This window comes from Rhea pennata, chromosome 6, assembly GCF_028389875.1.
Source record: "Rhea pennata isolate bPtePen1 chromosome 6, bPtePen1.pri, whole genome shotgun sequence".
Classification (NCBI taxonomy): domain Eukaryota; kingdom Metazoa; phylum Chordata; class Aves; order Rheiformes; family Rheidae; genus Rhea; species Rhea pennata.
Window position 1 is genome coordinate 32,368,926 of NC_084668.1, and position 16,388 is coordinate 32,385,313.

The 16,388-nt window shown below is 40.3% G+C and overlaps 1 protein-coding gene across 4 annotated transcripts in view; it reads right to left on the minus strand.

Annotated features, from left to right (window-relative positions):
- The window catches only part of HECW2 (HECT, C2 and WW domain containing E3 ubiquitin protein ligase 2), a 177,890-nt gene that overhangs the window by 94,299 nt on the left and 67,203 nt on the right, over positions 1-16,388 (minus strand). The window contains exon 1 of one of the 4 annotated variants that reach the window (XM_062578147.1): positions 6,228-6,287. The exons of 2 other annotated variants lie outside the window; for them this stretch is intronic. In XM_062578147.1, coding sequence (XP_062434131.1) covers positions 6,228-6,261 — 34 coding nt within the window. In that variant the 5' untranslated portion in view covers positions 6,262-6,287. Of the gene's footprint in view, positions 1-995; positions 1,315-6,227; positions 6,288-16,388 lie in introns of those variants that run through there. One more of the 4 variants, XM_062578148.1, reaches the window with a different exon arrangement.

Here is a 16,388-nt window from a genome sequence, read left to right on the forward strand (position 1 = left end):
AGTATGCGTCAGAAGAGCTGGAAGGCTGGTAGGCAGCAAGATCATTTTTGTTTATTAAAGTACAGTTTTGTCTCATGTGAGGTTCATAGATCTGACATGAGTTTCTCTCGTAGGCATACTACTGACAGCAATCATCCTTTATTTTACTCTATGTTAAATATTTTTACTCAATCTTCAAAAGTATCACAATTGTAGTTAATATGCACTGGAAGACATGTCTGAATAACCATAAGCGGATCTCCAGGATGGCATTTTCAATGTAACACAGATATCTAGTTTACATAAATTTTACTGCTTCACTTCCAAAACCTCAGTCCTGCTGCCATCGAGTGCACTCCACTTTTTATTGTAAGCAAAGGATTCCAAGAAGTAAAACAGACTGCCACCAAAATGTAAAATCAATAAGAACATGACAAAGAGTACTATGCTGGATTTTGACTGCGTATAAGTTTATAACTCTAAACTTTCCCGAATGTTTTCACTTTGGTAACCTGTAATCACTTTAATTCTACAAATACTACAAAAAATCTGTGAGTAATCACTAAGGAAGCAACAGAATGTTTACTGAACAAACAAACTAATTCAATTTCTGCCTTACATCCAAACTACGCTTAAAAGCAATTAAAGAACTATACCAAGACACATTTAAAGGAGACATCAAATATTACCACCTGAGCCCCACTTCTTTGCTAGAAAGCTAGTAAAGAAATTAACATCTCCAAGGCAGAACGTCCATTACAAGTAATTATTACATTAAATCACTTTAAAGCAGTCCATTTAAAATACACTACTTATCAGGTAGCCTCTTCTTCTAACTTTATCCTAGCACCAAATAGTAACTATGGGTTTTACTCCGTGATACTACATACCAGTAATCCACGACAGTTCACAGGCCCTTCAGTGGAACCAAAACATTTTTCACAGAACACAGCACTAGTAATAAGTAGCACAATGCTGAAATTAAAGATCAACACTCTTGCGCATTCTAGCCTTACCTGGCTATTCCAAAGGTTATCTGTGGATCCTAAACTGCATTGCTCCATTTCAGCCCAATTAACCAACTGGAGAATAAGAAAAACTAGTTGTTTTACAGGAGAAATCCTGAAAATAACACCCCTGTTCCCAGTCACAGAGAGTACTTTCTACAGGAGTTGCCTTCTGGAACCCAGCCGTGCAGCTCAGGTTTTCAGGCTCTAGCTCTGTATTAACACTGATGCAAAATCACCGCTTCAAGAGGAGCTTCCGTGCTGTCTCTTCCTCTTGTCATTTTAAGGGAAGGATTTTAGAAGGATGTTCTCAAACTCTTAGGCAGTTTCTATCAGCTATACACATTTGCCTCCCTCTGCTGCTTTAATCAAGCGTAGGTCTAGGTTCAAACACCGTACGTTAAAACATATGTAAGTATTATGTCCGTCGAACTAAGCTATTGCGGCCACTCCCCTTCCAAGGGTACAGGATGCAATAGCCCCATCCTCCCTCCACTTCCTTCCTTGACTTTTCCATGGGAGAACTGCACAGAACAAGCGCCAGCCCCTGTAACGTGAAGCAGGCTGGTGTAAACAGGAGGATTTTTAAATCCTAGAAACGACACCAAGGCAGCCTCAGCAAGGAACACAGCAGCAGCCCCCTGCAAGTGCTGCCTTAGTCTACTCATCATTTCATTCTCCTGCACACCTTCCCTACACATCCATTTAGTTGGGAGAAGAACAGACTGCTTTGTGTTGTTTAGCTGGGACAAAGTTGCCCTTACGCTAGAATAATTATCTGCTGGGCTCTTCTGAACAGGAGGATAAGCAGGTGGCAGAGAGCTGCTGTCACTACTTCTCCTCTTTGGGGGTGGCATGCCATCTCCACTCTGAGCCTAAGTCACCTTTTTGCCACACATTCTGACTGCTCAAATGCTTCCCGGCGGCTGCTGCCTGTTGAGTTGAGATTCCCTCAATTTATGGCAAGGATCTAAATCATACCCAAGTGGCCTGAGTATCAGAAGAACAAAAAGGGTACTTACAGGCAGTTTTGCCATCTGCCCCTCTTCATCTATTGCACGTATGGTGGTTCAAGCATTGTCCCAAAGCCTCAAATTTGGTCCACAGTCTGCAGATCAAGTCTTCCATGGCACATGACCTTTCCTCAGGTTGTATGTTTGTGGAGCACCATGTTAGTGCCATCAAGGTAAATTTGTTTTCCCAGTAAAACTTAGACAACAACAACAAAAAGTAGTAAGAAAAATAACTCTTGGGGGAATATTTATTTATATTCACCTTGAGGACTTTCCCAAAATGCTTCCAATCAAAGAAATTAACATGGATTTTATGCTAACAAAGAACTGGAAGTTACTGCACTATTTTAGGTTGCCATAAGCACCTGTAGGAACTGTATGTTCAAAGGACAAAAGGGGAAAGAACATCAGAAGGCAGCTACCACAGAAGAGATTTAAAACATCACTGCATACTGTATGGCTGGAAACTGCCCTCCTTGGAGGGCCAATAGACCAATGCCCTCAAAAGTTTGAAGAGCAAAATTCTTGGACGGTCTTAAAAGGCTGCCTAAACAGCCACTAGATCTTACTACAAGCCAGTACAGATGTCTTTACTACCTGTAAAGGTTTTGCAAATTTGGACAGTAATGAAAATAAAGGACATAAATCTTCACTTAAGAAAAGTGAGAGGCAGTGAAAGATAAAACAGATTCTCCTGAATCTTACAGCCTAGCATAAAAGAAAAGCAGCTGTTTGGGCTCTTGTTTCCAAAAGAAAGTACTTCCACAGGAACAGACTGGAGCATGCTGCTAGATCTGGCCTCAGCCCGTAAGAAGAAAGATGTTTAGAAGAAAGTATTGCCAGAAACTTGTAGGGTGACATTCTGACCTCCAGCATATATGCAAACATTGACATTCTGGTAGTGCAGCCCTTCTGTATGAGCAGTGAAAGATACGTTGCCTACATCTATATTCAGAGAACTAATATTATTACCCAGCTAAGTATTTTCTTCACTGTATGGTAGCAATTTGTTCTTCTGTACAACCAAAAGGCAGAACCACACACAATCACTTAGTGCCTTTTCTGAATGGTCAAAAAGAAGCAAGACTCCACTCGTATTTTCTTGAGTGCCCACCACAATCTCCCATACACTAAATATACCATGTTGCTGACATTTATTGCACTGTATTAATTTACACAGCAAGAACAATTATTTGCTTTTCTACCTATGACTGATTAGGATGTTCAGGAATTAGCTGTATTTCTCTAACACTTCATTCCTGCTAATTTAGCTGCAGAAGCTGAGCAAAAGGATAAGCCTCACTATAAATTCCCTCAAAATGCTAAACTTAAAGGATTTTTTTAAGGTTTAAATTAATAGAGCAGTAAGCAAGGAACTTAGCTCTCATTTTCATACACTGTCTTTATTTTATCTAATGGACTGTCTCAGAATATCTCCCTTCCCTCCCTCCCCCCAGCGTTGCACTGTGTTTTGCTCTCTTCTGTGTGTAAACTAACACTTTGACTCAGGGATCAGAGTGCCTCCACGCACTCCCATTCAGGTATTTGGAGGCATAGCAGCAGCTCAGAGAATTAATCAACTGAAATGCAGGACATAAAGTCATTGCAAAAATACAAGCAGTTTTTCCAGACCTGTCACAGAATAACAATGGCAGGAATAAAGTGGAATTCTACTTCTCAGCATTCAAAGTAGTTAAAGACATCGTTTAAATTCAAAGCATTCAAAGACAAAAATAAATCCTTTCACCCATCTCTTTGGCAAAAATTCAAGAGTGTAATAATAGGAAGGAAATGACCTCAAGATTAACCTTTTTCCTGACGATCTTATTAATCCCTCTCCACAGAGTGATGTGCATTTCATACTCATCTACACCTCATGACCCATTTTTATACATGCACAAGTACCACAGCACAAGTACTCTGCACAGTGCAGGTTAACAACTAGCTGATCGCACTCACCTGGAAGTCAGAGCCTCCACAGCACGCTTGCACAGTGTTTTGGATGTTTCTGGAATTCAACAAAACCACAAAAGACCAGATTCTAAAAGGCAGGCGTAATGTTAGATAAAAAAATAAAAGGGTTTTCATTTTAAAAAATTAAGCTAGAGAACAACATGGAATAAATTTTGACCTATGGTGCAGCACATCCTCAGCTATAAACAGCATTAGTTATTTGATCTTACTCAGGAAAAATCCCTACAAATTTGCAAAAATTCTAATACATCAACTAGCATTTAGCTCACTATGGTCCAGCTGGCTGTATGTGGCTGTAAGCATAGCTTGGAGAACGCTTCCATCCTCTCCTGAAGGAAACATCTCACAGCTGAAGGAAGAGCTGCACCACCTTTCACAACTACTCTCCGTTCTCTCTGCTGCTGCTGGTTTGATGGCAGTGTCATGTCCCCCAGAGATGGGGACAGCCTGCTCCTCTCAGAAGTAAAGCCAAAAGGAAGGGCCACCAGGCAGGGAAGAGTTCAGAAATTCAGATTTAGGCCACCAATAGCTACTAAAGTTGGACTGCTCTGATAGTCTAATACATCTGACTAATTCAGCAGACTATCATATTATTACATTGTTAATAGGAAATATGAGAGGAAAAAACAGAAATACACTGAAGAAAGGATAGTCTGCAGGACCATCCTTGTCCACTTTCAGAAATCTATTTCTTATTATTATTTTAAAAATTTATTTACTGTGTTTCACACCCTGTTACAACTCCTATACACTCCCTGTAAAGTGCAATGCTAATTTTCTCCTTGCAAAATGGCAAAGGTGTGCTCACACAGCTGTAACTGAACAACCGAAGAGAACTCTAGCCCTTCCCTCCCCGTCCCTGGGGCAACGGTCAGCAGAGGAAGAAGGAACAGGCAGCACTGCTGATTACAGAGATCTAAATTTCCAGCATGCAGTATCAAAGTAAATGCCGCTTAAAAGAAGCTGCCTGCTATCTGCTGCTTTGTTTGTTTCTTTGTTTTTAATTTTGCCAGCTAGAAAGTGAAATGGGATAAATCCAGTAGCCCTAACCAAATTTTTATTTCTATTATCTGATTGGCCAGGTCTGCTAGGACTATTATCCATTTTCCAGAAAGTGAGCAAAGAAAGAAAGAAAGAAAGAAAGAAGAAAAAAAGCAGAAACCCCACATACATATGTACATGTGTGTGTGTATATATGTGTGTGTGTATATATATATATACACACACATAGCTTTCTTATTTTCTCTACAGCTTTATGCTCTTAGTTAGCTAAGCTTTCTTTCTGGGGTTCCTGGCCCTCTTCCCTCCTCCTTGTCCTCGCTTTCCCCCCACTGGTAGGGCAGCGGCTTCTCCACCCTCCGCTCGGCTTCCTGCCGGGGCACTCCATTACCACCTCCCGCCTCAGGCGCAACTTCTCTGTTCCCCTATACCTGCCTACAGCTCCCTCCTCCTCCTCCTCCTCCACGCAGATGAAGGAAACTCTCTGCTCCTCTCTCAACCTCCTCACTCCGGTGTTCAGAGCTATTAATGTATGTCAACTTGCTTGACAACAGGTCGTTCTGTGCAAGTATTAAAACGACAGAGCTGTACCTAGAGAAGAGGAAATGCAAGAAAGAAGGCCAAGCAGGACAGCCGAAGCAAGAAGGAATATAAGTGTAAAAAAAAATTGTTTTTCAAGAAAGAAACCAGAAATATAAACTAGCTAAAGCCTGAAGGAACATGCACTAGTGAGAAAACAGAAATTAAATATTAGCATTTGAAGAGAGGGGATGAATTTTCAGGAAAGAATGTGTTGTCAGTATAGTGAGGATCAGCTACAAAACTGTATTATTCTACGAGCAACAGAAGTAATGAATCCTGGCCTCTGGCAGATTTGAGTCTTACATCCTCAGCAAATCCATCTTCACAATAACCATAACTCCTTCCCAATATTTCCTCTGTGCAATACCCACATTTCTCACCATATCCCCAAATACATCCCAACATTCCCATGACCCTGTAGTCTGACAGGAAGTAACACAGATGATTGTTTATTATGTATAAAAATATATACATTAAGCACACATTAATTGCTTGAAGTATCTTTTATAGTCAAGCTTTTTTTTCTAATCCTAAATATAAAAGCTCAAGTCTTTCATAAAAATTGTTTTTTCCTGTTTTATTACTCAAATTGTCTCATGCTAAGCCAAATGAATTTGGATAGAACATGCAAACTAAAGGTTAAGGAAAAAAAAAAAAAAAACAAAAACCTTACCTACTGTGGGTACCAGTCTCCTAAAAACCTGCATCCTGCAATACGTGTATCTAGAAACAGAAGCCTTTTTCCCTAATTAACTGCTAGAGGTCTGTCTCTAAGATCCTGCTGTATCTGCATCTGAACTGCATCTAAGCTTTTTTGTGCCATATTTAATCTGCCAATCTAAGTTTATTGTGGAATGTTTTTCATCATTTTCCCTCTTGACTGCAACCTTATATGGTGCTAGATAAGCACTTGTTTGCTGGCAGCACAGGAGCTGCTGAGCTTGCTTGAGCCACACGCAGAAGAGGATTTGCGGCTTCCCAAGGATAAAGGGCAGGCACGCTTATCTGGGAGCGCGCCCTCATCACGAGCCTTTGCCAGAAACACGGCAAAATGTACAGCAAAGCATTCCTAGTCTGGAAGACGTTACACCAGCAAAGCTGTGCTTTTGTCAACATAGCCTATCCTGCCCCCAGATAAACTCTGTTGGGAAATAAACATTACCAACAAAAGCACAATTTCCCAGTACAGCTGCGCTTACGGAGAGGGCTGTCTGCGGCACGGCTCTCGTGGGCCAGCTTGCAGGTTCCCTCACCCCAGGGAAACAGCCAGAGCCCCTTTACTGATACACGAAACCTATGACATTTCTCTACGGTGGTCTTGCTCTTAGGCCCGGAATCAAGCCGGCCACCAGACCTGGCGCACGAAAGGATTTCTTCATGGATCAGACTAGGAGCAGCCTTGGAAGTCTACCTTTACAAAATGGAGCAAGCATCTTTGGGTGTAACGCAGGCCGTCTAAGCAAACCCCAACCATGAGTGTAGTCTCCTCATCCAGCTTGTTGTTCCTCTCTGACAATGGTTCCTATTTTTTAATTCTCTGAGGACTGGGATATTCAAGTTGGTTCAAATCTGAACAGCACTGAATGGCCTGCAACATATATGAAATCATACTGGTGATGTAATTATCTGAGGGTTTAATTTCAGTAAAATCAATACTTGTTTAATTTTCAGTAAAATCAATGGAAAATATTTGAGAGCCAGTGTTATTAGCTCATAAATTAACCTCAAGTATACTCTACACACAGCTCTCCTGTAACAAACTTTCCCTTCAGATGGGTTTTTCTTGTGGAATAGTCAGCGAAGACAAATGCCACGACTGAGAGACTTTAAAATAAAGTCAAGATGACTGTGTGCTATTTTTATATATTTTTTGTTTGCAAATCTCTAAAAATAAAACACCATTTGGAATCATTGCAAAATTTGCATCTGCCCTTTAAAAATGAAAGGCACATGTAAAAAGCACAACAGACTGGAAGAGATCTTTAATTAAAGCATGTTCTTTTGAATCTATATTTTGATACTGTTGGAAATTCTTTTATTGTTATACTTACAACATTTTAAAATCAGATACCAGCAAACAGAATTATTTGGCAATTCTCCACCAAAACTTACTAACATATTCAGTTTGAGCACTAAGCTTTCTTCCAGCTTACGTTTTGCAGCATGCCTCCTGTTGCCTACCCACAAGGTGGGATAAAGTACTACCAGTATATTTGCTATATTGATAGCAATAATATTGTTATTATTGTGTAGGTTCGCACAGAACATTTTCTAGTCTCCTTTCTTTTTGATCCATCCTTTTACAACCTTGTGCTACTGGGTTCCTTCATTTTGGTGAGTGAGGCAAAGCTACATCTTGAAGCTTACGGTTGATGAGTGTTCGTGTGCATCTCAGGAGTGCCTGGAAGGCCGTATTGCTTGAGACATTGCACACACAGTATGTGACAGTTTCTAACCTGAGATGTTTGAGTTCATCTCCTGCTATATGAATATTCCCTAACACTTGCTTGAAAAAACAGAAAATGTAAATATTTCTGCCAGTAATATGTCTGTTAAAATATTTGTGGAAAATGAGCACATCAGTAGTTAATGCAGCAGCAAATTCTGGTCAGGTTTTGTAGAAGATAATTGCAGAAGTTATTGAGGAATTTGTAACACTTAGAATGGGACTTTTCAAATTATTGTTAACTACTGTTGTTGATTAATACTTGCTTTCTTGCAGCTTGAGGGTCTTCAGGCAAATGTGATTTTTCACTTGATAAATTTATTAACCTGAAACCTTTATTAATAAAAAGTAGTTTCTTGCTTGAAATCATAATCTCAGTTTTAGGAGCAGAGGTTGAAAGAAGAGAATAAGCACTATACTTGTTTAGAAATTCACCTAAATTTTGCAGATGTTTTTGGAAGTGTTCTCATGTCATTAAGTTGTAGGGCATGGGAACTGGGATGACTCCTGTTAATTAGGGCAGAAAGTTTTGTAGTTTATTAGCTTGTTATACAGAGAGTAACTGACTTCATACTTGCCTTTCCTGTGGCACCTTATTACTGAAAGGGTTTCAGAAGGTAATAATATGCCAGCACTGTTGTAAACCCCATGTAAAGTGGGGTAGTTGTTTTTATGGTACGAGCAGCTAGAAAAGAAAATGTGTTTCTTTTTACATGCCCATAAGGGCGCAAAGTATCCTAATGAGGTGAAATCTGGCTTGTGGGGAGCTCTCAGGTGTGTAAATGGGAAGGAAGCTGCTCCCTTGCCAGATGGTGTATTCTGCTGACAGCCAAAGAGGAGAATGAGTGTAACCACATGGAAGACTCAGCTGCTTTCCACTGCCTATGTGTGCATACCCTCCCCCAAGTTATGCACAAGTGGATTTTTGTGCAAGAGAAAGTCTCAGCCAGAATCACTAAAATTCTCCAGTGACACCCCTCCCCCCCCCCCCCCCAGATGAGTTCTTCATTAGCAAGGGCATGAAAATGAGAGCACAAAACACTGAGCTACACAACCAGCATCACCCAAAGAGCTGACCAGGCTTTACACTTGAGATCCACCAGCAGCTTTTATGGAGCAAGCTGGACTGGGAGGTTTTTATTTTGTTTTTGAAGATCATCTCCTGCTTCCACAGTTTTGCTTTTGATTGCACTTGATCATTGCCTGCTGTTTCCTGTGTTGTCCTATCAATCCTGTTATTGATCTGCTCCTGCTTCTGACAGTCACAGTATTAGCTGGCATTTCATTCTTGGTGTTCAAGGTCATTCCCATGTCTAATAACCATTTCTTAAACTTTTTTTTCCCTGCTAGGTCTCAGTAATTTGTCACTGCCTTCTACAAATCCTCCTACTTTCTAGAAGCTGTCAAGAAAATAGGTCTCTGCAGCACACATCTCTCAAGGATTTTGTGGAATTTAATATTCTCTTAAAGGTTGTTATTCTTTAAACTTATCTTCAATATTATTATCTGTTTAAGCAAGAATGAAAAGTATTCTATTGTAGTCTTCCAAAAGTAGTAAGCTTCTTAGGGAACTTACTAGAAAGCAACAGCAGCTTTTTGTTTGGAATATAGAAAAATACACTTACATAATATGCTTTTGTCATATTTCAACTTTTCAGTAGTTTAAGACAAAGTAAATGTAAAACCCACTAACAAAAAGGGGAAACAACCCCAGAGCACACAGGTTAGAAACAGGCACCACCATTGCCATTATTAAAGAATGAATCCATTAAATATGCTATCATGGACATCTCAGCATAAGTCATTTCTCCACACCTTTTCACAAAGCTAATAACCTCTACCTTAAGTAAATAGTAACATCCTGCTATTTTTTAAAATATATATAGTTGCTATTTAAATAAATATATACACCTATACATACCGTCATTCAAATGGTTGATAAGTAAAGATATGGAAAATCTAGAGGTACATAACAGCAATAGGCAGCATTAACTCAGACTAGCCCATTTGATTAGCCCCATTTTCAGTACTGGTGTCAGCACGCTGACATAGTAAAACTTACTGGCACAGTTGAGGAAACTGCAAAGTTAACTACAAAATAAAGTAGTTCTGTCCTACACCACAAAAGGAGAGAGGGTTCCAAATCTTTAAAAGGACTTAGGGATAAACTCCATACATATACCACATGATACATTCTTCAAATCATCCAAAAATGGAAGGTAAAAAGCTATCACTGTCCTAATCCCTAATATTGAGACCTGCAGTGGCTTTACAGTAGTATGTGACCTTTGTTTTTTCTTCACTTCACTTTCCTCAAAATAATTAATAAATACCTGGGCACCTTTGTCAGAAATGCCTTAAACACCAGGACAAAACTGCTACGGAATGTGCAGCTGCAATTCCTAATACATACTGCTATTTCACTCCTAAAGGTCATATTTAAAAGTTTGTAGATCAAATTTTCAAACAACACTGGCTGACATGTACAACCCAATGACAGGACTGCAGTGAATCTGTTGTTCACAACTACAAGTCACAGACAAACACTGACTGACAACCAGGAAACCAGGGGCAGCAGTGTGCGTTATCTGCCAACTAATTCCCATTCAAGGAAAATTCCCTTTGACTCTCCCACTGTACAGCTCCTGAAACATGCAAAACATGCCTATCCTCACTGAAACTAACACATAAAAACACTGTTTGATCTACTTCGTATGGTTAAGCAATGCATAAAAGCCCTTTTCTCTTCTCCTGTATGACAAGGAATAAAAATCTAAACACGAACATACGATCATTAACTTACTATGTCCTCCTTTTTGGTCTGCTTGTAAAGAAATAAATTACATACTGCTAGACATATGTGACTTACTGCTCATTTGTAACACTGTCAGCCACCATATTATGCAAACACATAGCTGTAGCAAAGGTTACGTGAATAACCTTTTCTCCTCCCCCTGTTCCAAATCCCCTGTAAAGAAAAACAGTGGCTGCTTGGCAATCCTCTCCTACTGTCACATCACTCTACAATATAAAGAGATAAAGCTTTCACTGCACTGAAAACAACATTTCAAAACAAGTATCACCTCTGGGGAGAATCAACTCCCACGCAACTATTCTGCACCTTCTTCTCTTTATTGTGGTCTGGATTCAGATTTTTCCAGAGTGCCTAAAAGCTGACAGCGTTCCATCTGTTTGGAGATGTGCTATTTATTGCCTGCATCAGAGGCCGTGTAATACACTAAAGCAGAGCGAGCTGGCTAATTAGTAGTGGATCCAAGTTCAAAATTCAGATTTAGATCCGGACGTCAAACGTCTTAAAAGTTCAGATTTATTTGCATTTAACTTCACAGTTTGGTCATTAGAGAGAGAATCCCAAATAAGACACTAGCTTCGTCATTTCTGTTGCTAAATTGCTCACCAAATCTTGGGAAGCAAAGAAAAACCCCAAAGCATTGTCTACCTGCTCTGTAAGATATGCACGTTACTATAAGGGTGTCCTCTTATTTATTTTTAAACTAACTATTTAGGATTGCAGTGAGTTGCCAGCACGGTGACTCAGCAGAGCAACACGCAGAGAAATTCCCTGCCGGGACGGCGGCGCCACGGCCAGGCGGCCAGGCCAGTGGGGGCTGCCTCCCTCGCAGCACGCTCGGCGGCCTCCCGCCGCTGCGGGCGCCAAGCGCGTCGTCAGCAAGGGCTCCCCCGAGCCGCAACACAAGCTCGTAACGAGCGGTGAGATGGCTGCAGACGTGCATCGCTTGTGCAGCGTTCAGAACGCAGGGTGCTACTTCAGGAAAGGCTGGCGTTACTCAGCTCAGCATCTTTACATCACACCTCTTAAATTATACTGAAGTTCAGTCGTGTCCTTACGTTTGCATTAGAGACTGTTCTTGTCACTTCCCAAGCTGCATCTTTCATGCACCGTCGTCTGACGGTCTGAAAACAGGAAAGCTCAGATGCTCTTTTAGGATACTTTTTTTCCCTCAAATCCTTTTGGACCATGGAATATATAGAATGTATTTTCACAGAATATCTAAAAATTCATATCCACAGAGCCTTTAAGGGTATATACGCTTTTGAACACAGTATCCTCTACTGAGCAAGCAATTTATTTCAGGAGGTTGACTCATTTCCTTAAAGCTTTTTCAGCTATCTGTTATGACTGAAAAAATTCAGAAAATTTAGAAGTACTCAAGGAAATGAGCCAACACATCCTGGAAGAAATTCATCCAATATACAATAAGATAAGTCAGTCTTAAACTTCTGGAGAAGTGAGCAGGAGGAAACTCAAAAAGGAACTGTAAATAATTTGTGCAAAACAGCCCTGTTTACCTTCCTGATTAGCCATAGCGCCTGGCTTTTAAAGTGAACATAAAGGGAGTTACTATGATGACAGATAAAGTGTTTTGGGGGAGAAAAATGTGAGATGAAAAAAGCTGAAATGGTTTAGTCAGTCTCCCTCAACATTTAAATTAAAACACACTGCTATCATGTCTCATGAGAACTTTTACATCCTTGATGTTTACCCTCTGCGCTGTAGGGTCCAAACTACGTTTCCCAAGACAAAACCTTTGCAGCGAGATGCGTAACGCACCACCGAGCTGCCTCATCACACGGGGGGCTGGGGTCACCAGCTACCTGGCAGCTGATGCCCAGAGGTGCAAGGAAATGAAATGTCCCTACCTCGAAGGCTTTCCAGCAATGTAGCTAAGCACATCATCTTGAAAATGCTCAGCTCTTTGAAAACAAAATCAAGGAACCAGAAGCTTTTTTTTTTTTTTTTTCCTCCAGCCTTTCCAAAAGCCAAAATTATCCCCAGGGTTTCATGTCTTTGAATATCTGATATCTTAACAGGAACAAATTTAAAATCTATTTCCCAAACAACAAACATTTCATGAAATAGTAGTTATTACAAATTGACTTCGCCCTTCTCTAGATTCTCATATGCTTATGAAGCATGAAGAGTGTGACAAGTGTCACATCAAGGTAGAGTTCAGTCCCCCTGTACGTTATTAATAGTGTATGTAAATGAGGAATATTAGCTAAGGGTTCTGAGTATTCTCACCACTTGAAAAAAGCAATCTTAAATTAAAATTTTTTGGTGCCATTGTTTGCTAGACATGAATTTAGCAGCATGACAACCCTGAACAAATACTTTTGGCTAGACATTTATCAGATGACAAAGTGCTTGACCAGGAAGGGTGTGAAGTACTCTCTTCACTAAGCTCACTGTATGTACATACAGCCATTGGAAATGCAGTGGGGTGCAGGATGATACTGGATCTCCCACAGCGCAATAGCCACAAAGCCATAAGACAGCAGCCAAGTCCAAGAGGCAATCTCAGTGCCACAGCCCCACTACTGGGGAAATGATTAATTGGGGCTGTCATAACAGAGGCAAACCGCACTTTGGAAAACAAAGAAGTTGCTCTTTAGAAGGATTCAAGACAATAAAATATCTGCCTCCCCGTCTCACTTTTGCCATTACTTTTGACTTTCTTTACATGTTGGATCAGTATTTGTTCAGTCCTTCCAACTGACTCTCTTGAACTTCACTTTTCTGTCTAACGACTTCTCTGTACCTGAATCTCCCTTGATGCCTCCAAGTAGTTTTCCTCTGTTTTGTCTGGTCTGGCAAACAAAAAGCTTTACAAACCTTAGCATGCCTCTTTGTAATCCACCAGCACCATCACCATTTAAGTTCTTAAAACACCAGTCCCAACATCTGGAAATCCTCCACCGCTTCAAACTTTTTATCTCATACTAGCAAACCAAGCTAAACCTGCTTGCCTAATGACAGTTCACATTACCGATAATAATTACAGCTCGTGTATCTGCAGATTGCCTCTATATGAATAGTCTTACTATGCCTCCTGCCATTCTCTATTAGACAAAGCACTGTAAGTCAGATCAGCAAGTTTCCAAAAGAAAACTATAAATTAGATGCAAGGTAAAACTACACTATGAAACAATGGTTTTTTTTGAAGGGAGAATATGGTAGCTTTCGCTACAGCAAGACTAATTCAAGTTATTGATAGCCCTCACGATTTTCTTCTTCACTCACCTCCCCCAAAAGCTCTGTTCCGACAAGGCAGATTCCAGACTCCTTTCAAACACCAGCAACACTCAAAAATCCCTCCTCCCCTCCACCATGGCCATGGTATTTAACTTATTACCAGGAAGTTCATTTTTAGAATGACATTTCTCAACCTTTGCCTGAGCAAAAAGTGAATTGGAGTAATTCTAAGTGGTAACTCAGATCTTTAAATAATGAGGAAGTACAATCTCCATGCAGTGAATTTGTCCTGCTTTGCACTCTACTATTTTGGAAACAAAGGTGATCTTCCACTTTACCAGCTCTCTGCATTTTTGAAGAATCACACCACACACTATTTTTTAGCTAAATATACCTTTCAGATTCATACATTTCATACTGACTTATCTAAACATATCTTTAACTTATTTGCAGTATCTGGAGTTTTCTCTCATGACATTAGTAACTAGCTTTCTGCAACAAAAAACCTACATCAGTGTAATTGTTAGTTAATTTCCTGGCTAAATAGTAAATTGTTTTCTATTGGAAATTAAAATGGTGTTTTATGAGGTCTGGATTACCTATGTCTAACTGAACAGCAATCCTAAGTAAAAAGACATTACCAAAGCAACAGCATTTTAGTAATCTATCCTTCGTTGCCTCTTGTGCAGCAGCTGCAGAAGATTGAAAAAACAGCTTGGAAGATTGCCCAGGATCTTTTCAATCTGCTTTAGCTCAAGAGAATTTAGAATTTCCAGGGTAAATTATGTCTACAGTAACATACTGACAATACACTGTGTACAGCATTTTCCAATAATAACAATCAGAATTCCTACCCTGTCTTCAGCACCATCACTGCACTTTCAGAGTAACAGGAATGACAGATAGTTTCTTACATGCCTAAGATCATCTTCTTCACATGCATCATGTTTAGTAGATTTCTAACAGGACAGACTAAATCTCTACGGTTAAGATTTCTCTCTTGAGCAAAAAGGAGGCCAATATACTTCTTACTAGTCTCAAATATGTAAGCTCGTATCATGAAAACGAGAGCAGCTGGAGCCAAACTCTACTTATGATGAGCACTAAATGGATGTACACATTAATCTAGATGAGATCAAAGCTATAAAAGAGCAAGGTCATGTTGTAATTCTTTAGAAGCTGCAGTATTGCATGCCAAAAATCAAAGCCAATTATATTAATCTCATCACTAGCAGAAAAAAAAAAAAGATATCTTTCTTATTTAACTTGCTAGTTTGAAATCACAGAAGTAAAAATCCTCCCTCACAACGTTAACATGCAACAGCAAAAAACAACTACGGAACTGCATAGGCTAATGATAGCAAAGAAGCTTTATTGGTGTGTATGTAATTAGCTTGAAAGCACCTAGAGATAACATTTCCATGATTCCTTTTAAATTCTTTTTTTTTTTTTTTTTAACAGTAATTCCCCATGGACTCTGCAAGCAAACAACAGAACCTAGAATAAAACACACAATTAGAAACAAAGGCCCACTAACTCAGCTACTCCCACAAGTTAACCAAGGACATAAATAAGTAACTACAAAAAGCACAATCAGATCTGCATTCCTATTTTAACAGTCTCCAAAGCAGAGCCCATCACACACTCTGCCGGAGTCACTTTTACATCGCAGCCAAGCAGGCCTAATGGCAAAGTACTGTCTAAAGAGCCAGCCCTACTGCCCCAGCGGCACAGTGCCGCAGGTTCCCGCGGGCCGCCGGTGCTCTGCCTGCCCTCCCGCACCGCCCCGGGCGGCTGCCTCGGCACCGAGCCGCTGGCCCTCTCTGGAGGGTGAAGGCGCTCCCAGCACAGCTGGCAGCACTGCGGAGGGTTAGACCAGCACCTGCCCAAGGAAGGCAGCAGAAGCAGGAGGCTGCAAAAGAAGGGAAAAGTGGAGCACCACGAGGTGAAACCACATTCCCAGGCATCATTGCTGATGAGGCGTATACTCCCCAATTATTTCATGAACAGAAAAATGGGTTCCTGTAAGTCATTTTTGTTACTTTTATTAAGTCTATGTTTTTCTTTCTTCCCCTCATAGTCTCTACTTGGTGTTGCAGTGCACACCCTTACCTCCCCTCAGGCGATGGGCAGTAAATAGCACAGAAGGCAATAATTTACACTAATCTGATAGGTTGTAATTTTATTTAACTACTTGAGCAGGAATGCACTCGATTAAGTGTGCTGTAAGTGTACTCAACTGAATGCACTCAATTAAGTGTGCTGACTATTTTTTAGAATTGTGAAATCTTACGTGCTAAGGATTTAGAACATCTAGGAAAACAGGTAAAGTCATAAAGCTATTTGCATGATTTGGTGAAATGCCACTAATG